At 44.0% G+C, this 18,196-nt stretch overlaps 1 protein-coding gene across 1 annotated transcript in view; it reads left to right on the top strand.

The window, feature by feature from the left end:
* VIPR1 (vasoactive intestinal peptide receptor 1) overlaps positions 1–18,196 on the top strand; it is a 100,005-nt gene that overhangs the window by 57,561 nt on the left and 24,248 nt on the right. The window contains exons 4-6 of the mRNA XM_048313360.1: positions 651–754; positions 6,221–6,321; positions 8,309–8,441. Coding sequence (XP_048169317.1) covers positions 651–754; positions 6,221–6,321; positions 8,309–8,441 — 338 coding nt within the window. The remainder of the gene's footprint in view (positions 1–650; positions 755–6,220; positions 6,322–8,308; positions 8,442–18,196) is intronic.

Here is an 18,196-nt window from a genome sequence, read left to right as displayed (position 1 = left end):
CCTGGAGTATACAAGTTAAAACAGGCAATACAGGTTGTCAGTGTGTGGTTTTTCTCCCTTCACAGCCAAATGTTGAACTGCTTTATTCTCAAACAAGAGCAGTACATTTCCCAGGAATCACATCTGATCAGGGCTCAGTTGTGGGCAAGGTCTGGGTGTGGAGAACTGGATTTAGTTCCCAGACCTCCAACCTTATCTGCATACTGTGAAAGGAGCATTTTATCTATCCCTGTCCTGGCTGCTCACAGGCAGAGTGAAAAGCATAAATACTTCACTGCTCTGGTCAGGCAAAAATTTTCCAGAACCAAAGGCAATGTGGCAACAAAACACTCAAACTATATTGGTGCAGTGCTAGCAACCAAAAGTCTGCATGCAACTGGTGTTATGGTACCACTAGAAGAGATGTTTTGTGTGCACCTCTGTATTAAAATGTACTTTTTTATTGAAGCCTGGACTTTAAAACACAATGGGTGCCTCCCATTTATGAGTTGTGTGTAATATGAAAAATTAATAACAGGGGAAAAGTCTGAGAGTTTTATTCTAAATGTTACAAGAATTGTGCTCTGGCATTTGTACCCCAAAAGGCAGAAGTTGATTTAACAGCAAGCTGCAGGTTTCTTTTTAAGTCATTGTTTTCTCTTTTCCTGCAGGGAATGTGACCAGGAATTGTACAAGCCAGGGCTGGTCAGATGTGTACCCTGCACCCTACGCCGTAGCTTGTGGATACGATTCCAACAGCACTCCAGGGGAGGAGGTTTGTAAACCTGCATGGGTGAACATCAAGATTTAACAGGGATCAACACCAGAATCATAGCATCTCCCCATGCCCAATTTTTTCCATTTCCGCTCTGATTCCTCAAGAGGGAAAAGTCCTCCTGGGGATCCTTGGAAGCAGAGTTCAAATGTTTGGTCAAGGAAACAATCTTCCCTTTGGTGTCACAGATCATAGAATTATGGAATGACTTGGGATGGAGGGGACCTTAAGGATCATCTCATTCCACCTCCTGCCATGGGCAGGGACACCTTCCACTAGACCAGGTTGTTCCAAACCTGGCCTTGAACACTTCCAGGGATGGAACATGCAAAATTTCCAGGATGTCAGGAACTGAGAAGATCAGACCATTGCCTGTGTGATGCCCACACATAACTTCAGGTGTTTGATTTTCCACAGTACACTTTGAAACAAGCCCTCCACATTTATATTTGTCCTTAAGTAGATATGGTGATTCCAGTCTTTCTATGCCAACATAAGCATCAAAAGCTCTAAAGGCATAAAAATTATATGACCTACTTGCCATCAGTGCTGCTCTGCAGATCCCAACCAGCTAAATATCTAGACCACTGCAGGGAACACACATTTTCGTGAAATTTTGCTAAATTTTGGAAGGAAATCCGCAAGCTCTCTGGGATTTTGTTTGTGTATAAATTAGCAATCGCTGAGCAACGTATAATTAGCTAATTAGCTTTACAGAGTGTTGTCATTACACAGGAAAGAATCTGTTACTGGTTTGCTGCATGCTGAGATATGAAGGGTAAAGTCTAAAGAGGATGACAAATGTTAGAAGCAAGATTCACCTCACCTAACTCAAAGTTCAGCATCTAATCTAAACTAATCACCTGCAGCAGTCCCACCGTCAACAAGAAAAAGCTTATGCTAGAAAAGAATTTTATTTCACTACAGTCACATGTTGCAGTGCTTATATTTTTATATAATAGGTTACTGTGTTTATATTAAACCTCTGCCCGTGCTTTTTGTTGTTGCTGTTGTTTAAGACATACATCAGTGTTACTGAAAGTTGGACATTGGAATCTAAATAATGAATCAATATTTATTTCCAGTATTTAGAGGGGGCTTACAAAAAGGCTGGAGAGGGATTTTTCACATGGGCATGGAGTGATGGGACAAGGGAATGGTGTTAAGCTGAAGAAGGGCAGGGTTAGATAGGATATTGGAAAGAAATTCCTCCTGTGAGGATGGGGAAGCCCTGGCACAGGGTGCCCAGAGAAGCTGTGGCTGCCCTGGATCCCTGGCAGTGTCCAGGCCAGGCTGGATGGGGCTTGGAGCAACCTGGGTGGAAGGTGTCCCTGCCCATGGCAGGGCTTGGAATGAGGTGATCTTTTGGGTCCCTTCCAACTCAATCCATTCTGGGATTCTGTGACTTGATATGCTGAGAGGTCTCTGTGCATGGTCACGCACTGCCAAGGCACTCAGAGAGTTAACAGGGGATCAGAGCAGAACTGAGCCAGCTCTAAGTGTGAAAGAAAACAGAAAATAGCAAAGGGAGAGGGGCACAAAGAATTTCAGGGCTCTGCTGAAGAGAGCCCTAGTCTGCCTTCAAGGTCAGCCAGCACTTCACATCCTCAAGTGTCCATTCCTCAGGCTGAGCTGTGGGGTTGCAAAAGCCATTGTTCCAGCTCTGCTATGGAAGTACCCCCATCCAGAGCTCTGGTTTGTGTTCCTGCTGCACAGGGGATTTGGGAATTCCTGGGGCTTGTTCCGGCCACCCAATGGATTGCAGCGTTGCCAGAGTGCCGCGTTACCAGGAGAACCTGTATTGTGTTCTTTTAATTCTTTCTTAATTATTTTCCCCTGATTTCCACAGTTTTGTCCTGCTGTTAAAGTCCAATTTGTGTGAAAGGTGGCTGAGGGGGGTGAACATGCAGTAGTAGCCCGTGAAAAAGAAAAGATTTTTGGTTTTTTGTTGTTGAATTGGCTGTGAGTTTGGGGAGCAAGAAGTAAAGGGAATAGAATAAAACCAGCAGGCTGTATAGGACATGAGGTCCAGGAAAGACTGATAAGCTTCCAGGAGCAAAACACTTCATGAACTTTTGGTCTCAAGTCAGGAACAAGAAGAAAAATATGAAAAATAAATAAAGGCAGTGTGTAAGGTTTTAGCTGTGAATTCTGGCAGTCCCTAAGCAGCTGATGATGCAGGCACCAAAGTGCTGCTCTTGGGATCCATGCAGTGATGATGATCCCTTCTCCAAGGTGACCTTTACAAGTGGTGCATCAGCAAATGGGGAGTGGGGTTATTTTGCTGATCCCCCATCAGATGTGATGCTCTTCTCCCTGGTGTGCTTCCACCTGCTCAGAGGAGCCACCCCAGTGTCTCTGTAGGTTCTGCCTGAAATGGTGAAATAAAGAGACACCTCCAGAGGTCAGTTCAGCCCAGTCTTCTCTCCAAAGGGATCTCTTTTCATTTACTCTCGAGCGAACCCCAATGACTTTGGGCTGGATGACATGAACCCCAAACACATTTGGTTTCTGAAAGACTTTATATCAGTATTTGTCTTCTTTTTCTCTCAAAAATGTAAATGTTTCCCACTGTCAACCAAGACACCAAGGGACAAATGCTGAGGTTACTGAAGAGAAACCAGGGAAAATAAAACTCAGTTAATCTTGGTTTAGCACCTACCTCAAATAATTGTTATTATCACACTCCTGTGAAATTAAGCAGAAGCTTTAAGAAGTCAGAGAGACAATGATGAAGTTGCCTGATTTCATCCTGTAAATCAGTCAGGGTCTGCAGTTAGAGTCCAGGCATGCTGGCATGCATTGCCTTCACTTATCTACACCCCTCTCTTTTCTAATAAGAATATTTTATAATCTGGACCCTGAGTGAAATTTCAATTCCATTTATGATCTTGGGTCAAATTCTCTGCTTTGATATCTCTAAAATAGGAACCAATTGTCATTAGCAAGTGCAATGAAGAGTGAGAAGTCATTATGTGCTGTTTCCAGAACAGAGGTGACCCCACATCCTGCATTAGAGCTGAATGCAGAACCCTCTCTCTGTCTACACAAGAAGGATTAGTCACCACAAAATATGGGGGGAAAACACAGGGAATTGGTTGTTGAATAACACCAGGAACTTTCTGTGCATAACTTGCTCCTGGGAATAACTCAAAGAAGCAGAAGACCTGCTTTTCTCTGCTCTCCTAAATAAAGTGTGGGACAACCTCTTCCTCCCACAGTCCCCTATCACGAGCTCCCTCCTTCTGCTGGCCAGGTCTTTCCTGGAACATTCTGCTCTGGTGCCATCAAAAATAGAGATAATAGAGAAAGATGAAATCAACATGAGGGAGGTTGACTGCTTTTGTTAGAAAAGTCAGAGCTGCCTTTGGGATCCCAAACTCCAGGAAAGCCGGAAAGAAGACTTCATCTTGGGGGTGCTGGTGGATTAGAGGCTGGACATGCGCTGACCATGTGTACGTGCAGCCCAGAAAACCAACTGTACCTTGGGCTGATCCCATGGCCTGAGCAGCAGGGAAAGGGGGGATTCTGCCCCTCTGCACTCCTCAGGTGAGGCCCCACCTGCAGAGCTGCCCCAGCCCTGGGGCCCAGCATGGGAGGACCTGGAGCTGCTGGAGAGAGCCCAGAGGAGGCATCAGGATGATCCGAGAGATGGAGCAGCTCTGCTGGGAGGAAAGGCTGAGAGAGCTGGGAATGTTCAGCTTGAAGAAGAGAAGGCTTAGGGGTGACCTCATTGTGGCCTTGCAGGACCTGAAGGGAGCTGACAAGGGAGACAGGGAGGGGCTTTTTACAAAGGTCTGGGGTTGACAGGACAAGGGGAAATAGCTTCAAACTGACAGAGAGTAGATTTAGATGGGATATTAGGAGGAAGTTTTTTGCTGTGAGGATGGGCAGGCCCTGGCACAGGGTGCCCAGAGAAGCTGTGGCTGCCCCTGGATCCCTGGAAATGTCCAAGGCCAGGTTGGATGGGACTTGGAGCAGCCTGGGATAGTGGCAGGTGTCCCTGTCCATGGCAGAGGGTCCCTTCCAACCCAAACCATTCTAGGATTCTATATTTGGTAGTTTTGGGTGGAATCTGCAAGCCGGTGGGGTGGAAAGGAGCAACCTCTCCTGTTCCCTACTGCAGTGCAAGTCCCTCCCTGCCGTGCAGGTGAGCAAGGCTCAGCTGTGACCACACCAAACAGGGTGAGTTCATCACCACAGCAGCCTCCTGGCTTTATCTGGGCAAGACCAGGCAGATAAAATGTCCTGAAACCCTTGAATTATCTATTCAGAGTGACCCAAAGCTCTCAGTCATGTGGGTTCACTGAGTGGGGCTTTAAAGATATGGTGCTTTAAACACCTCTGAGATGTGTGGTTGAAGATATGATCAGTGTTATCTCTGAAAACTCTCTTGTTTTAACACCCCTGCAACCTGCCTTGTGCAAATGCTAAAGGATTGCAGCTCATCCCAGCCTCACTGGTTCTGTAAAGCACCAAATACTTGCCAAAGCCTGTGAAAATAGCACATTAAAATGTCAACTCTCAATGTTATGGAAAAGTATTTCTCCAAACAAGGTTTGGTTTAGATTTTCTGTCTAGCCTGCTCTTTGTGGTTTTGGTTGTTTGGGTTGTTTATAGAAGATGGTGACAAGGAGGGCAGAGGAGGGCCAATCAAGAGCTGGAAAAAAAAAAATTCCATAAACTGAGTTAGATTCTCATAAAAACTTAGGGGTTTTTTAATTGATTAGATAAATGTCTAAATACTTTTACCTTTTGGTTTTTTTGTCCTTTTTTTTTAAAGCTGAAAATCAAAATCTATAGATTTAGAGTGTTGCTAGAGAGCCTTGGAGAGCTTCTTTGCCTGTTTTATTTAGACTAGGATTCCAAGTTGAATCCAAGCCCTGTGGTGCCCCACGCTCAGATTCCCTCTGTGTGCTGTCAAAGAGAAAAACCATGAACCAATATCCAACTCAACACATATTTCTGAGTTAACAGTGAGAAGGGCTCAAGTTTTCACTTGCTTAAACACAGTGTAAATTCCACAAAAGCAAAACAATTTCCCAGACAGTTCTGCCCTCACACCTCCTCAATAAAATGAGTCTCACAGTATTCACCACAGTCAGATGCAGTGTCATGCCCTCTTAAGCTGAACACCAGTCACTCCTGTTCCACGAGGCTTTGGGCTGTAGCTGTCTCTGCAGGTGTCAAATCAGCCTCCTTCCAGCAGGACTCTTTCCCCCGAGTAGCTCTAACCTGGGTCTGGAGTGGTCCAAGCTCTGCTGCATCCAGACGCGTCCTCCTCACTCACACCGGCGGTGTCTGAGTCACGTGCGCTACTGGATGGGATTTTAAAGGGTGAAGGAGTTGGAGGTGTTTTAAGAGAACAGAGAAGGATGATTTCCTTGTCCCAGCAGTCAGTGATGCTGTGTTTAGGAGTGCATTTTAGACCTCTTTGAAAGCCCTGTTTTCTTTCTTTCACACCAGCAAACGGCGTTCTACGGAACAGTCAAGACCGGCTACACCATCGGACACACCTTATCCCTCATTGCCCTCACGGCTGCCATGATCATTCTGTGTCTCTTCAGGTAAGACCACAAGCAGAAAAAGGCACAGGGGTGACTCAAAGGCTGGTAACTTACAGCCTGTACAGGCCATGAGTGTTACAGGAAGATGCCCAAGATTTCTGTCAATCTGCGTTGGATAGGGAAGTTCCTCCATCTTTCAGTGTCACTGTGCTTTGGTGTGTGATTTGTGGCCTTTGTGTGAGAATTGTAACCCAAATGCAATTATTTAGGTGGATTCATCTCACTAAAGGTAGATTGTTGCATGTTAGATCTCTGTTAAAGGCCATTTACCCCATAAACCTGTTACAGTGCAGACAGTCCTAGTCAGAATGGTGTGTATGGATGCCATGGAACTTCTACTTAAAGTAGGCATTCAAAATGGTACCCAAAATTGCATCCAAAAATATCCAGGATCACAAAATCCCAGAATGGTTTGGTTTGGAAGGGACCTTAAAGTCCACCCAGTTCCACCCCTTGCCATGGGCAGGGACACCTTCCGCTATCCCAGGTTGCTCCAAAACCCATCCACCCTGGATTTGGACACTTCCAGGGATGGGACATCCACAGTTTCTCTGGGCAACCTGTTTCCTCCCAAAGTCTTTTCCAAAAACACTTCCTGCTGCTGCTCTATGGCAAGACAGAGACACCCAGAGCCATTTGAGACTTGCTGGTGTCCTTGAGATGAGCACAAGGGTGGCAGATATGATGCAGAGCCTTCAGGAGACCTAGGCCCTCACGGATGGGTGGGCAGATGCTCTACAGCTCATCAAATGGCATTAGAATCCCAGATTGCAGCAAATGGATTAATTTTTGCTCTCTATTGTTTGTAATAGATTCAGGCATCTAAATTTGGGTGCCTCCCATGAAGAAGTCTGCATATGTGCAATCTCATATTATAAATTCATATATGTAAAGGGAGAACAGCAGAAAGCAGACCTCTGTGAGATGGAAAAATCCTCTGGATGTGGTTCCATCTCCTCGTGTAGGGACAGAGCACATTTTCTAGGGTAACTCTCACATCAAGACTGGCCTCACCCTTCAGGAACTTTGCACTTCTCCTCCCACGTGCTCTCTCCACTCCTCTCACAAGGGAGGAATCAATCAGACACACATGCAAGTGACGTCCACAAGGTACAAGGTGCCAGCCAAGCTGGTGAAACCCTTGAGGATCCTGCTCTTCCTTCATGGGAAACAGCTTAACTTGACTTGCCTTTGCCTGCAAGCACAGAGGACTCGCCTCAGCCCCATTATCTTGCCATCATCGGAGATTAGGAGCGCAACCTCTGCCAGTGCACACTGGCTCGTTAAGAGGTGGTAATTTGATTACGTTGCTGAGTGAGGTCTGGCGTGGTTCTGGTGTCTGTACAAAGTACCCATTTCCAGACTATTAAGCCTTTCACTTTAGCTGATGTAAAGTTTCACTTGGAAAAAAAATCTCCTACTTGATGAGAACTCGTCTTTAAAATATGAGCGGGCAAGGGATAGAAAAACCCTGGTGTAGTTCTCAGTATCATTAACAACCAGTAATTTTTAATTGAAAATATAGTTCATATTGCTCCAGAAATCCTGTAATATGTGTTAATTCTGGCAACAGGTGCTAAGAATTTTTTTGCCTCCTTGAAGAGACGTTTCACTTTGAAAAGAATTATTGCAGCAGAAACATTCTGTTAGAAAACAGCCCTTTATCACGAGCACAGTCTGCTCAGTCAAAAACATTTCTTTTCCAGTGGAGAGCAGCAGGATGGACTTGTTTTCTGTCATTCTGTATTTTGCCCTGTTTTTCTGAGGATTGAAAAAGCAGCAGCACTGCTGCAGATATGTGGATTGCCACGTTATGTGGATTTAAAGAGGCTTAAGTGGATTTGTGGCGATGTTCACCAGACCAGAGCCTGTCTCAGGAGTTCTAATGTTTAATTGTGACTCTATATCGTGGCAGAAGAAACGCGTAAATATAAAAATGCTTTTGAGAAGATTTTCTATTCAGAAGTGTTTCATTTCTTCCCAACAGAAAACTACACTGTACTCGAAATTACATTCACATGCATCTCTTCATGTCCTTCATCATGAGAGCCATCGCAGTCTTCATAAAGGATGTCATCCTGTTTGAAAGTGGGGAGTCCGAGCACTGCTTTGTGAGTTCAGTAAGTAGCCTTGCACACTGAAATTTCCACCTCACTTTGTGGCACCTCTTAAGCAATGCACCAAAAATTACCTTGCAAGTGCGTGTGAGGCAGTACTTTGGGAGGATTTCAAATCCTTTTCTAGTTTGGAAGGAAAAAAAATCCATGATTGCTGCCACTTGATTTATATGGAGAAGGAATAATTTGATTATCAGAGTCCAAAATGTGTATATTTATATTTATAGTTATATTTTGTATCTGGTCCCTTCTGGGGTTGGACTTGATGGTCATACAGGTCTTTTTAAACCTTAAGGGTTTTATCAGGTGAAATTCACAATTCTACATGATTTTGGGGTTCCTCTCAGCCCCATGTCCATCTCCCAGCCGTGTGCTAGTTTCTTGGATATCCTGGTCAAAGGAGACTTGTGTTTAGGGATTCAATAAAACCTTTTCCTTCAGTGAGGACGGTAGTCAGACCCAAATTCACATAACTAATTTTCATTATCTATGGGGTGAATACCCCCAAGAGTTATGTGTGTAAAGTGTGTCCATAGTCAGTGGGGCTCTGATTAATCTGTTCCCTGGAGTCTGGAGGGCTGTTCAATCCTTTGGGAGAAGGCACCTGCATGTGGGTGACTCTCTGGGCTCCAGTGACCAGATCCCTGCAGGAGTTCAGGCAGCAAAGCCATGTGCAGACATCATCATCCATTTTTCATCTGAATCAGTATCCCACGCTCACTGTCTGCAACTGTGAGATTTCCCTACTGGGATGATAAATAAAGGGAATAAAGGAGTTGGGTTATTTTTTTCCCTTTCAAACTCAGTGTTATCAGCTGGAGCAAACATTAAGGAGGGAGAAGGGCTGTTTATCTAAAGGCCACATTGACGTAAGAGGACACCAGCCATTAATAAATTTAGGCAGGAAATTGAAATCACCAAAATGAAGAGATGTGATCAGAAGTTATCCAGGAAAAAAAAAAGAAAAACAGGAACCCTCCATAGTAAATTCAGAACATCAGATGAGCTGCTTGTTGATAATAGCAGGGGACTGGGCACAGGACTCCAGCAGATCCCTCTGGACCTGTTTTTTATGTCATACAGCACCAGAAAAAATATTCCCTTTTCCATCCACCCAATTTCTTCCTTGCTTGCTGGCTTTCTTGTATCCTGAGTTCTGTCCCTGCTGTTAAAAGGACCTTTCTGCTTGAGCATTTCCCAGTTGAAACACAGAGCAGCCTACTCTCAGCTTTTCCCAAGAACTGTGTGCAGCATGAACCGTTCCCTTTGGAATGTCCCTGTGTGCTTCTTCCTCTCCCTGGTTTACCAGGATCGGTATTCTTGGAATGGGATTTTCTTGTGAAGGTCCATGAATGGGTAGAAAGCCATGGAAACTGGAATGAAAAATTGCCAGCGATAATTGTCAGTGCCAGTTGGCAGATGAGCCAAGACAGGACAGGCTGTGGAGTTTGAACCAGCCTCTCATCCCTGTGGGAGTTTGCAGTGGGTCAGGACTGAGGCACAGTTGCAGAGAGCTGAGTAAGAAGTGTTTGCTTCTCATCCATCCAGAAACACTTCTGGGTGTAAATACAGGAGTTTTTCTGCAGAAGCCACAGCTCCCAGAAGCCATCACGCTACATGGCTAAAACATTTAAAACAGTTTCTCCCCGTCAGAAGATTTTTGAGTTAATTGCCAGCTGAGAGTGAATGGCTGGATGATACATAATGGCTATAAAATTATGTGGAACAAATCTGTCTCCAACACATTACACTGAGCATACCCTTTGCAAAATCTGCACCAGTTTTGACCAGCATTTTGGACAACCTTTCAGGTCACAGTCTATAAATAATGACACAAATGCCTCTCCTAACATTCATCCATTAGGAGAAATTGTTGTAAAATCCGTTGTGTTTCTGTGGCATTGATTGGGTTGGGTGAGCTTGACTTAAGTTAAGATTGTGCTTTGAACTTGCAGGATAAAGCTTGACTTGGGAGACCTGGTACTAATTCATATACTGAGGATTTTATACACAATTCACTGAGGGTTCTGTGTGTAATGGCTGGATGTGGCCTTGAGCTCATTTGGTCTGAGGAGAGATTTGAACAAACAATTTGTTCAATGCTCTCACTGCTGGGCTGGTTTAGATCAGGGCAAACCCAAAGCAATAAAAGTGTTTCATTAGAAGAAAAAGTACCACACTTAGTTCCTTTAGGGAATGAAAGGATAAAGACACCCCCCTTCCAGAACACATTTAGGGCTATAAAATCCAAATGAATAGAAACCTCTCCCAGCATTTCTGATGAAGGCACCAAACTCCCCAATTTGATATTACCTGCTGCAGTAAGAAGACTTTAAGTTATGTTTTGTGCTCCAGCCACACAAAAATACGTTAAGCTCTCCACCAACAAATGTGTCAATGCTTCAATCAAGTAGGAACTCCAAGACATGAAGATGTATATGTAATTAAAAAAAAAAAAAACAAAACCACTTTTTAATACGCTTTACTGCATTTTTACTTCATTTTACCTAGTTTGGGACACTTCAGGTGTGGTGTTAACTCTGCAGCATTTTATAGTTTTGGATTGCCATTGAGTTCAACTTGAACAAACACCCAGAAAAATTAATTTATTGATTATTTCTATGGGCCACAGTGCCTGAGAATGTGGCTGTAAGCATTTCAGGGCCAGTGCAGCTAAAATATATGTGATGAGCATCACTGAGTCATGGTGTGAGCCAGCACTGGGGATGTTTGCAGAGTGATGTGTGACATCCGTAGCCTCCTTGAGTTCCTTGGTCCTACTTTATGGATAAACTCATTCCTGGGGGAAAAGAAAAGTCTTGTTGCTTGGGGGAAAAAATCAGCCTGTTTTCATTGGGCAGAAACCCCGAGCTGACAAGCAGGGCTTGTTTTTATGGCTAAATGCACCAGGTTTAAATGATCTTTAAACCCAGGACCTGCACAAGGCCCCTTGTCCCACACCAAGGAAACTCAGCACCGGTGGCTTTGCTCCCTCTCCTCTTCCCAGGTGTCCAAATCTATCAGACTGGTTTCTGGGCACAATGTGGGTCACTTGGCTCATGGACAATCCTTAGACTGACCTCTTCCAAAAGTGGATTTTTTGTGGGATTTTCCAGTAAAGAAACAAAACACCGCAGGGACCTTGAATTTTCTAGAGGGATACGAACAGCAGAGGGTGGGATGGCCACGCACAGACACAGCCTATTGCTCAAGGTACCATGAGTAGACCAAATCCACTTTCTCCCTCTCTCTCATAAAGTATTTATGTAGCTTTTTTATTGTAATTATGTGTAACTGAATCATCCTATTGGCTTATATTGATTAAAAACAGGCACCTGCTCAAGTGTGTTTGTCAGTCGGGGCTTTAAGCACTTGGGTGTTGAGATGATCAGGCTCAGAGGGCTCTGTGGAACCACCCACTCAGACTCCTTCAATATCTATTGGGTTTGACTCATTCAGGTTGTGTTCTGCCTCAGTAATCGATCACTTCTGACAGAAAACTCTCTGCACGTGCCTTTGTTACCTCTGCAAATTGTTCGTGGTGTGTGAAAAATCGCACCATTTTCCAGCCTGGATTTGCCTTCATTTTTCCTGGTTTGTTTTTGGTTTTTTTTCACTTCCAGACTCAAGAGGCCTCCGTAGGAGTTTTAGTTTTTCACACTGGTTTCCATAGATTTAGTGCCCTTCCCTCTTGGCATTCCCACAATTTTTTCTTCCCCTTTCCTTCTCTCCCTGGGGAACACCCTGTAAAAAACAACAAGTCAAAACAACAAATGTGGTAGAAGGATTGAACTGAACACTTCAGTTGTCATTTCAATTAATTTTTTGTGGGTTTATGGATAGGTTTTGATATAGTTTCATTACTGCCATATCTGGATGGCATAATAATGATGAACCACTTACATTTCCAGCCTCGCTGAAGACAAAGCCAACAGTTTGCTGTAAACAAAGATCAGGTTCTACAGATTAAATTCAGGCTGGCTTTTTTTCTGAGCTCTTCAAATTTGCCCTTGCTGAAGATTCAGCCAAGGGAGATCACATTTATCTTTTTCCTTTTGTATTATTCCAGTAAGACAAAAAATTCCAACAAAAAATTTATTCTTTGCAAAGGAGAGTGGGAGTTCAGCAGTTGAGAATTTACACACATATCTCATATTTTCAGAGTGGAAAATTATGGTTTTTTTCACATTAATTCTCTCAGGACAAACTGATAACAGGCGACAGCCCCCTAAAAAACTTTATTTATGGAAGTTAATGACAGATACATTTTCATTTCCAGCAGTGAGGCTGCTCAGATCCGTGTGGGAGCACCACGATACACAGGATGATGGAGAAATGAAAGAGTAGAAGCCTTTTTATGCACTTGTGTTAAAGCAAAACAAATATTAGGGAGTCAGTTGTTTCCTTGGGTGATATCTGATGATCACTGCTACAATCTAAAGTTTACAGCAAAACAGAAGGAAAGGGAAAAAAGCAAAGGAAAAAAAAAGGGGAAAAAACCACAAAACAAGCCCTAGAGAAAGCTCCTGTAAATCACACAAAACAACAGGAAGAAAGCAGGGGGAAGGAATGGAGGCATCCTGGAAATAACCCAGGAATGGAGGCATCCTGGAAATAACCCAGGAATGAAGGCAGAAAGTCAGACTCTGGCAGAGCTCTGGAGCAGGAATTTTCTTTACTTGAGTGGCTCTAGAATCCTGGACACAGCAGTGCCACCATCATGGGCTGGCACCTTAACACACAGCAGTTGCCAAAAAAGAGGGAAAATGGGAAAAGTGTGAGGATGGGCTTTATTAAAACTCCAATCACCTTCTCTTTTTAGTTTCTGCCTTGTGGTTGGCTTGGCTTATCACTGAAGATGTGCTCAGAAGTGCCATTATCCTGTGATTGATGAGCACAAAATAGGCACAGTTTAACCCATTTACCAAGATAATTCTATTTTTAAGTCTAAACTCAACTCTGAGTCATCTGACACCCAGGTTAGACCAGCCAGAGCTAATCAGCATCTCAGAAATACTCACAGGATGGGTCCCAAAAGTCAAACAAGAATTCCTACGAGACAAAATAGAAAGGCTGAGTCCTTCAAAGACTGACAGGTACATAACCCCTGTTAAAACCAGCAAAGAGAAATTCTTAAATAGCCTTGAGGATCACAGTCATGGGGCTTAAAGTTGCTTCTCGTGTGAGGGAAAGCAGACCTAAGAGTTTCTTCCTGAATCCAACAGGACAGTGCTGGATTTGAGGAAGCCTGCATGGGAAGTGGGCAAGGCATGAAGTGCAGTTATGTGCACCACATTTTTTGTTGGTGTAAATTGGTGCAGCTCCATTTATTTTAATGCAGAATTTAATGGTGCAGCTCCATTTATTTTCATACAAAATTCACTGCTGCAACTCCATTTATTTTAATCAGTGCAGGATCTGCCCCTGCTTTGCACATGAAATAGAGGCTGTCTCATATAACCTCCTTGCAAATCCTCACCTCATCCCTGGAAGTGTCCAAGACCAGGTTGGATGGGGCTTGGAGCCACCTGGGATAGTGGAAGGTGTCCCTGCCCATGGCAGGGGGTGGAACTGGGTGAGCTCTAAGGTCCTTTCCAACCCAAACCATTCTGGGATTCTGTTTCAATAAGTGCCTTGTCATTTTCAGCTGGCTTTCAGCTGGCACTGAGGAGGTGAAAGCACAGAGAAAAGCCAAGTTTATCTCTTGGGACTTTGGATTTCATATGGATTGAGCTGTTTCTGCAGAAATAATTCTCTAACCAGGGAAATAATATTCCATCCAGGTTTGTTAATGGCCCAGCCTTGTTGCAGGTGGAAGAGGCACAGGAAAGAGATAGAAATTGATCCAAAAGCTTCTTCCTGATGTGTCCATTGTTCCACAGTATTGATGGCAGCAGGAAAGCCTTACCTGGCTGAGGCACAGTGTGTGTACCTGGGTCAGGCTGCACAGCCCAGCTCATCCATCTGGGAATGGCATTTCTGTTTTATGAAGTGGTAACAAATCCACGAGCCCAGACACAAATCCAGGTTATAGTGGCTTCATAAACTGCCCAGTGACAGCTAGCATGGAGCAAGTATTCCAGGGCATGCTCTTGGGGCAATGAGGGGTGCATGAAAATGTAATGGATTGGGACCTGGAGGAAAGCAGGTTAAGATAAATTGAATTAATTTGCCACTGCCAAGGCTTAAGAGTGCACTTGCATAATGTTTCTGGGGTGCTATTGGTGCAGAGCAGGAAGTTAACAGGGAAAATGTGGGTTTGGGACCTCTTCTCCCTGTGCCTGAGACAGACAATGGCCATAAATCCAGTTAAACTGATCTGTCTGTACTTTTAAAAGTATATTCTTAGAGCTGAAGCCTCTGAAGGGTCCATCATCAAGACATAAAATTATTATTCCCATGAAGGTTTTATTTGTCATAAGTCCTGATAGATGAGAAGTTGCTTTAACAGAGACTTTCAAACTGAAGTCTACGTGCTTCCATCATGAGCCACTTCGCTTCTGTCAGGATGGCCTTTTAAGAATTTCTTGAATATTCATAGATATTGTTAAGTCCTTAACATCCTAAATTTCTGTGCATCTTCCAGGAAAACCAGCAGAGCCACCCACTAGTGCAGCAATTTATTGTTTGAAATTTCCTGCTTCTCACACTCCACAATAGGGAGGGAGGGAGGAAAGGAGTCAAAGGCACCCAAGTGGTTTAGGAGGAGTTGTCTCGTTTGAGTATTTGAAGACAATTCATTTTCATGATAGCACATAAACTTTGTGGGGCTTTTTTATTGCCCACCTGTTTGAATCTGTGCAACTGCAATTAAACTGAGAGAAGAAAGGAAAGCCATGGCTTTTTGCCAGGCAGTCTGGCTTGTTTGTTTTTAATTTGCTTTTTTGCTGTTGTTACAGAAAAGGTTGAGTGTGCTAAGCCTAAGGTAGCACTTTTTCTTTTCTTTTTCCTTATATTTATTTTTCTTTTTCTTTTTCTTTTTTCTTTTTCTTTTTTCTCTTTCTCTTTCTCTTTCTCTTTCTCTTTTTCCCTTTCTTTTTCTTTTTCCTTTTTCTTTTTTTTTCTTTTTTTCCCTTTTCCCTCTCTGTTTTTTCTTCTTTTTCTTCTTTTTTTCCCTTCTTTTTTCTTTTTTTTCCCTTTTTAAAATTATTTTTTTATTCTTTCCCTTCCTATTGTCTTTTCTCCTTTCTTTTTTTTCCTGGCTCAGCAAATTGGTTTGACCCAAGAGCTCATTTTGGGAGGAACAGAGTCACCCACTAGGGAACTCTTCTATTTCTGCCAACAATTTCCTTTGCTATCATGGCAAATTACTACAAATTCAGCCTCCAGCATGAAACTTGAAGTCAGCAGGGGCTTTGTCCTCGGCTTGTGTAGGGTGAAAGTTTGCTCAGGACAATAAAAATCCCTACTTGAGAGGACAAGAAGGACATTGAGGGGCTGGAGCGTGTCCAGGGCAGGGAAGGGAGCTGGGAAGGGGCTGGAGCCCCAGGAGCGGCTGAGGGAGCTGGGAAAGGGGCTCAGCCTGGAGCAAAGGAGGCTCAGGGGGGACCTTGTGGCTCTGCACAACTCCCTGACAGGAGGGGGCAGCCGGGGGGGGTCGGGCTCTGCTCGCAGGGAACAGGGACAGGAGGAGAGGAAATGGCCTCAAGTTGCACCAGAAGAGGTTTAGATTGGATGTAAGAAAAAAAGCTCTTCTCCAAAAGGGTTCTCAAGCATTGGAACAGGCTGCCCAGAGAGATGGTGGAGTCCCCATCCCTGGAGGGATTTAAAGAGATGCAGATGTGGCACTTGGGGATGTGGTTTAGTGGTGGCCTTGACAGTGCTGGATTTACAGTTGGACTCAATGACAATAAAAGTCTTTTCCAAACCAAATGATTCTGTGATTCTGTGAAATAAAAGTTAAAAGCAGAGAGAAACACCTGGTGAAAACTGAAAACACCTGTTTAGAAACCGAGTCCATCCTGACATCTCCATGCCACATGCACAGAAATTAACGGGCCTTGTTTAGCCATGGCCAGAGCAGTTAGATTACAAAATTATTGGGAATTTGACACTTACCTGAATTCCAGTGCCATGATAGCGAGATGGGGAATTAATTATGTTGTGTAACCTTACAAGCAGAGAAATTATTAAGGTTATTGGATCATCATTACAGATTTCATTATACTTTGGTTAAAGTGGATGTCTCAACAGAAGGGCTGAGGGGGGAACAGCTCAAAACTGATGGATTCCTGAATTTAATTATGATTATGAGTGTCTAAAGTGGAACTATAGTTATAGCGATGTAGGGTTGGGGCAGTCCCTGTGCTGGAAGTCCTTAATTTCAGCATCTCCACAGTAGGGGATGCCTGCCCCGTGCTATCCCATTCTCCAGGTCCTGAGTGGGAGCTACGAAAAGCTTTTAAATAAGATCAAGGAAGCCTCTTTGACCAGGCCTGGGAGAAGATCAGCTATTGCTGTGGGCAAATGCAGCACGAGTCAGCCAGCAGCCCTTCCCACAGCTCGTGTCTTCTGGGCAACATAAAACAAAAGTGCCAGATAAATCTGTCACTGGGAAAATGAGTTTCCATCAGTCTTCTGCAGGAATCTCAGTGTAAATCTCTTCCTCCTGCAGTGCTGGTGGTAGCCCAGGTAACAGCACCACCTTAAAGGGGATTTTGAGGTCTCCAGGTTTCCTGACTGGTTGATTGAGGTAAATCTGAGCCCACATTTTTGCTGGAGGCACTGTCCCAACTTCATAAATAATGCCAGGAGCTGCATCACTGCCCAGGATTGCATGGGATGTCTTAAATATACCTTTAAGCTGCATCACTGCCCAGGATTGCATGGGATGTCTTAAATATATCTTTAAGCTGACTTAAGTGTGTCTTGGTGCCCTGCCCCAAAGCTTCCACCCCACAGGAAGCTGCAGAACTCATGGGTACGAGGGAGGAACACAGGGTCTGCACAGGGGTTATGTCCATGCACAGGACAGGTCATACAGGGGTAGGACCTTTAAAAGGTCCCTTCCAGCTCAAATTATTCCATGATTCTATACAGGGGGAGGGATAGGCCAAGTCTTGTGGTAGGGATTGTTGTGACTCCAGTATTCCCAGTCCAGCTGTGACAGGTGGGATATCAATCACTCAAGGGCCCCTTTGTACTTCTTTTGTCTAAATCCTTCCTGAACCCAAGTCCTAAACCTGTAACACACCATATCCCTACTAAAGAAGGCAAGGGAGACTTGTGTTGGCATTTCTGTGGAGCTGACTGACTTTTTTTGTAGAGTTTTATTCCATTCACAGGAATAAATCATGGTTGGGTGTGTGTAAACCTCAAAAACTCAGACCAATTCCTGTCCAACTAAGCCGCTCATACTGAGCTCAAGAAATTCATCAGCTGGTCCAGACTGCCAAACTTTAGGAGTTATGAATGAGCAGAGTTCTTGCCATGGAGGAGAATGATAAATTATATTTAGTGCAGTTCAGCTCTGAGCTAATTACTGCCTCCAGCATCTGAACTGTGTTTTTCTAGGTGGGTTAAAAAATTGATGTAATAACCAGCTGATCCACCTAAAAAATGAAGAGGAAGATGTTTTTCTCAGGGCTAACATTACTTGAAAGTACAAACTGCTACTGGGCACAAGGAGAAAGCCTGGCAGGGTTATTTCTCAGTCTTCTTGTTCCCACCCTTGTGTCCCTTCTCTTTGCCTCTTTCTCTTGAAAGCCCTCGAGCAGGTCTAAGGAATGCCCCATCCTCAAGCAAACTTCTCCAATAAT

The sequence above is a fragment of the Corvus hawaiiensis genome, chromosome 1 (genome assembly GCF_020740725.1).
Source record: "Corvus hawaiiensis isolate bCorHaw1 chromosome 1, bCorHaw1.pri.cur, whole genome shotgun sequence".
Classification (NCBI taxonomy): domain Eukaryota; kingdom Metazoa; phylum Chordata; class Aves; order Passeriformes; family Corvidae; genus Corvus; species Corvus hawaiiensis.
Note: the sequence above shows the minus strand (reverse complement) of the source record. Positions and strands in the feature narration are given on the sequence as shown.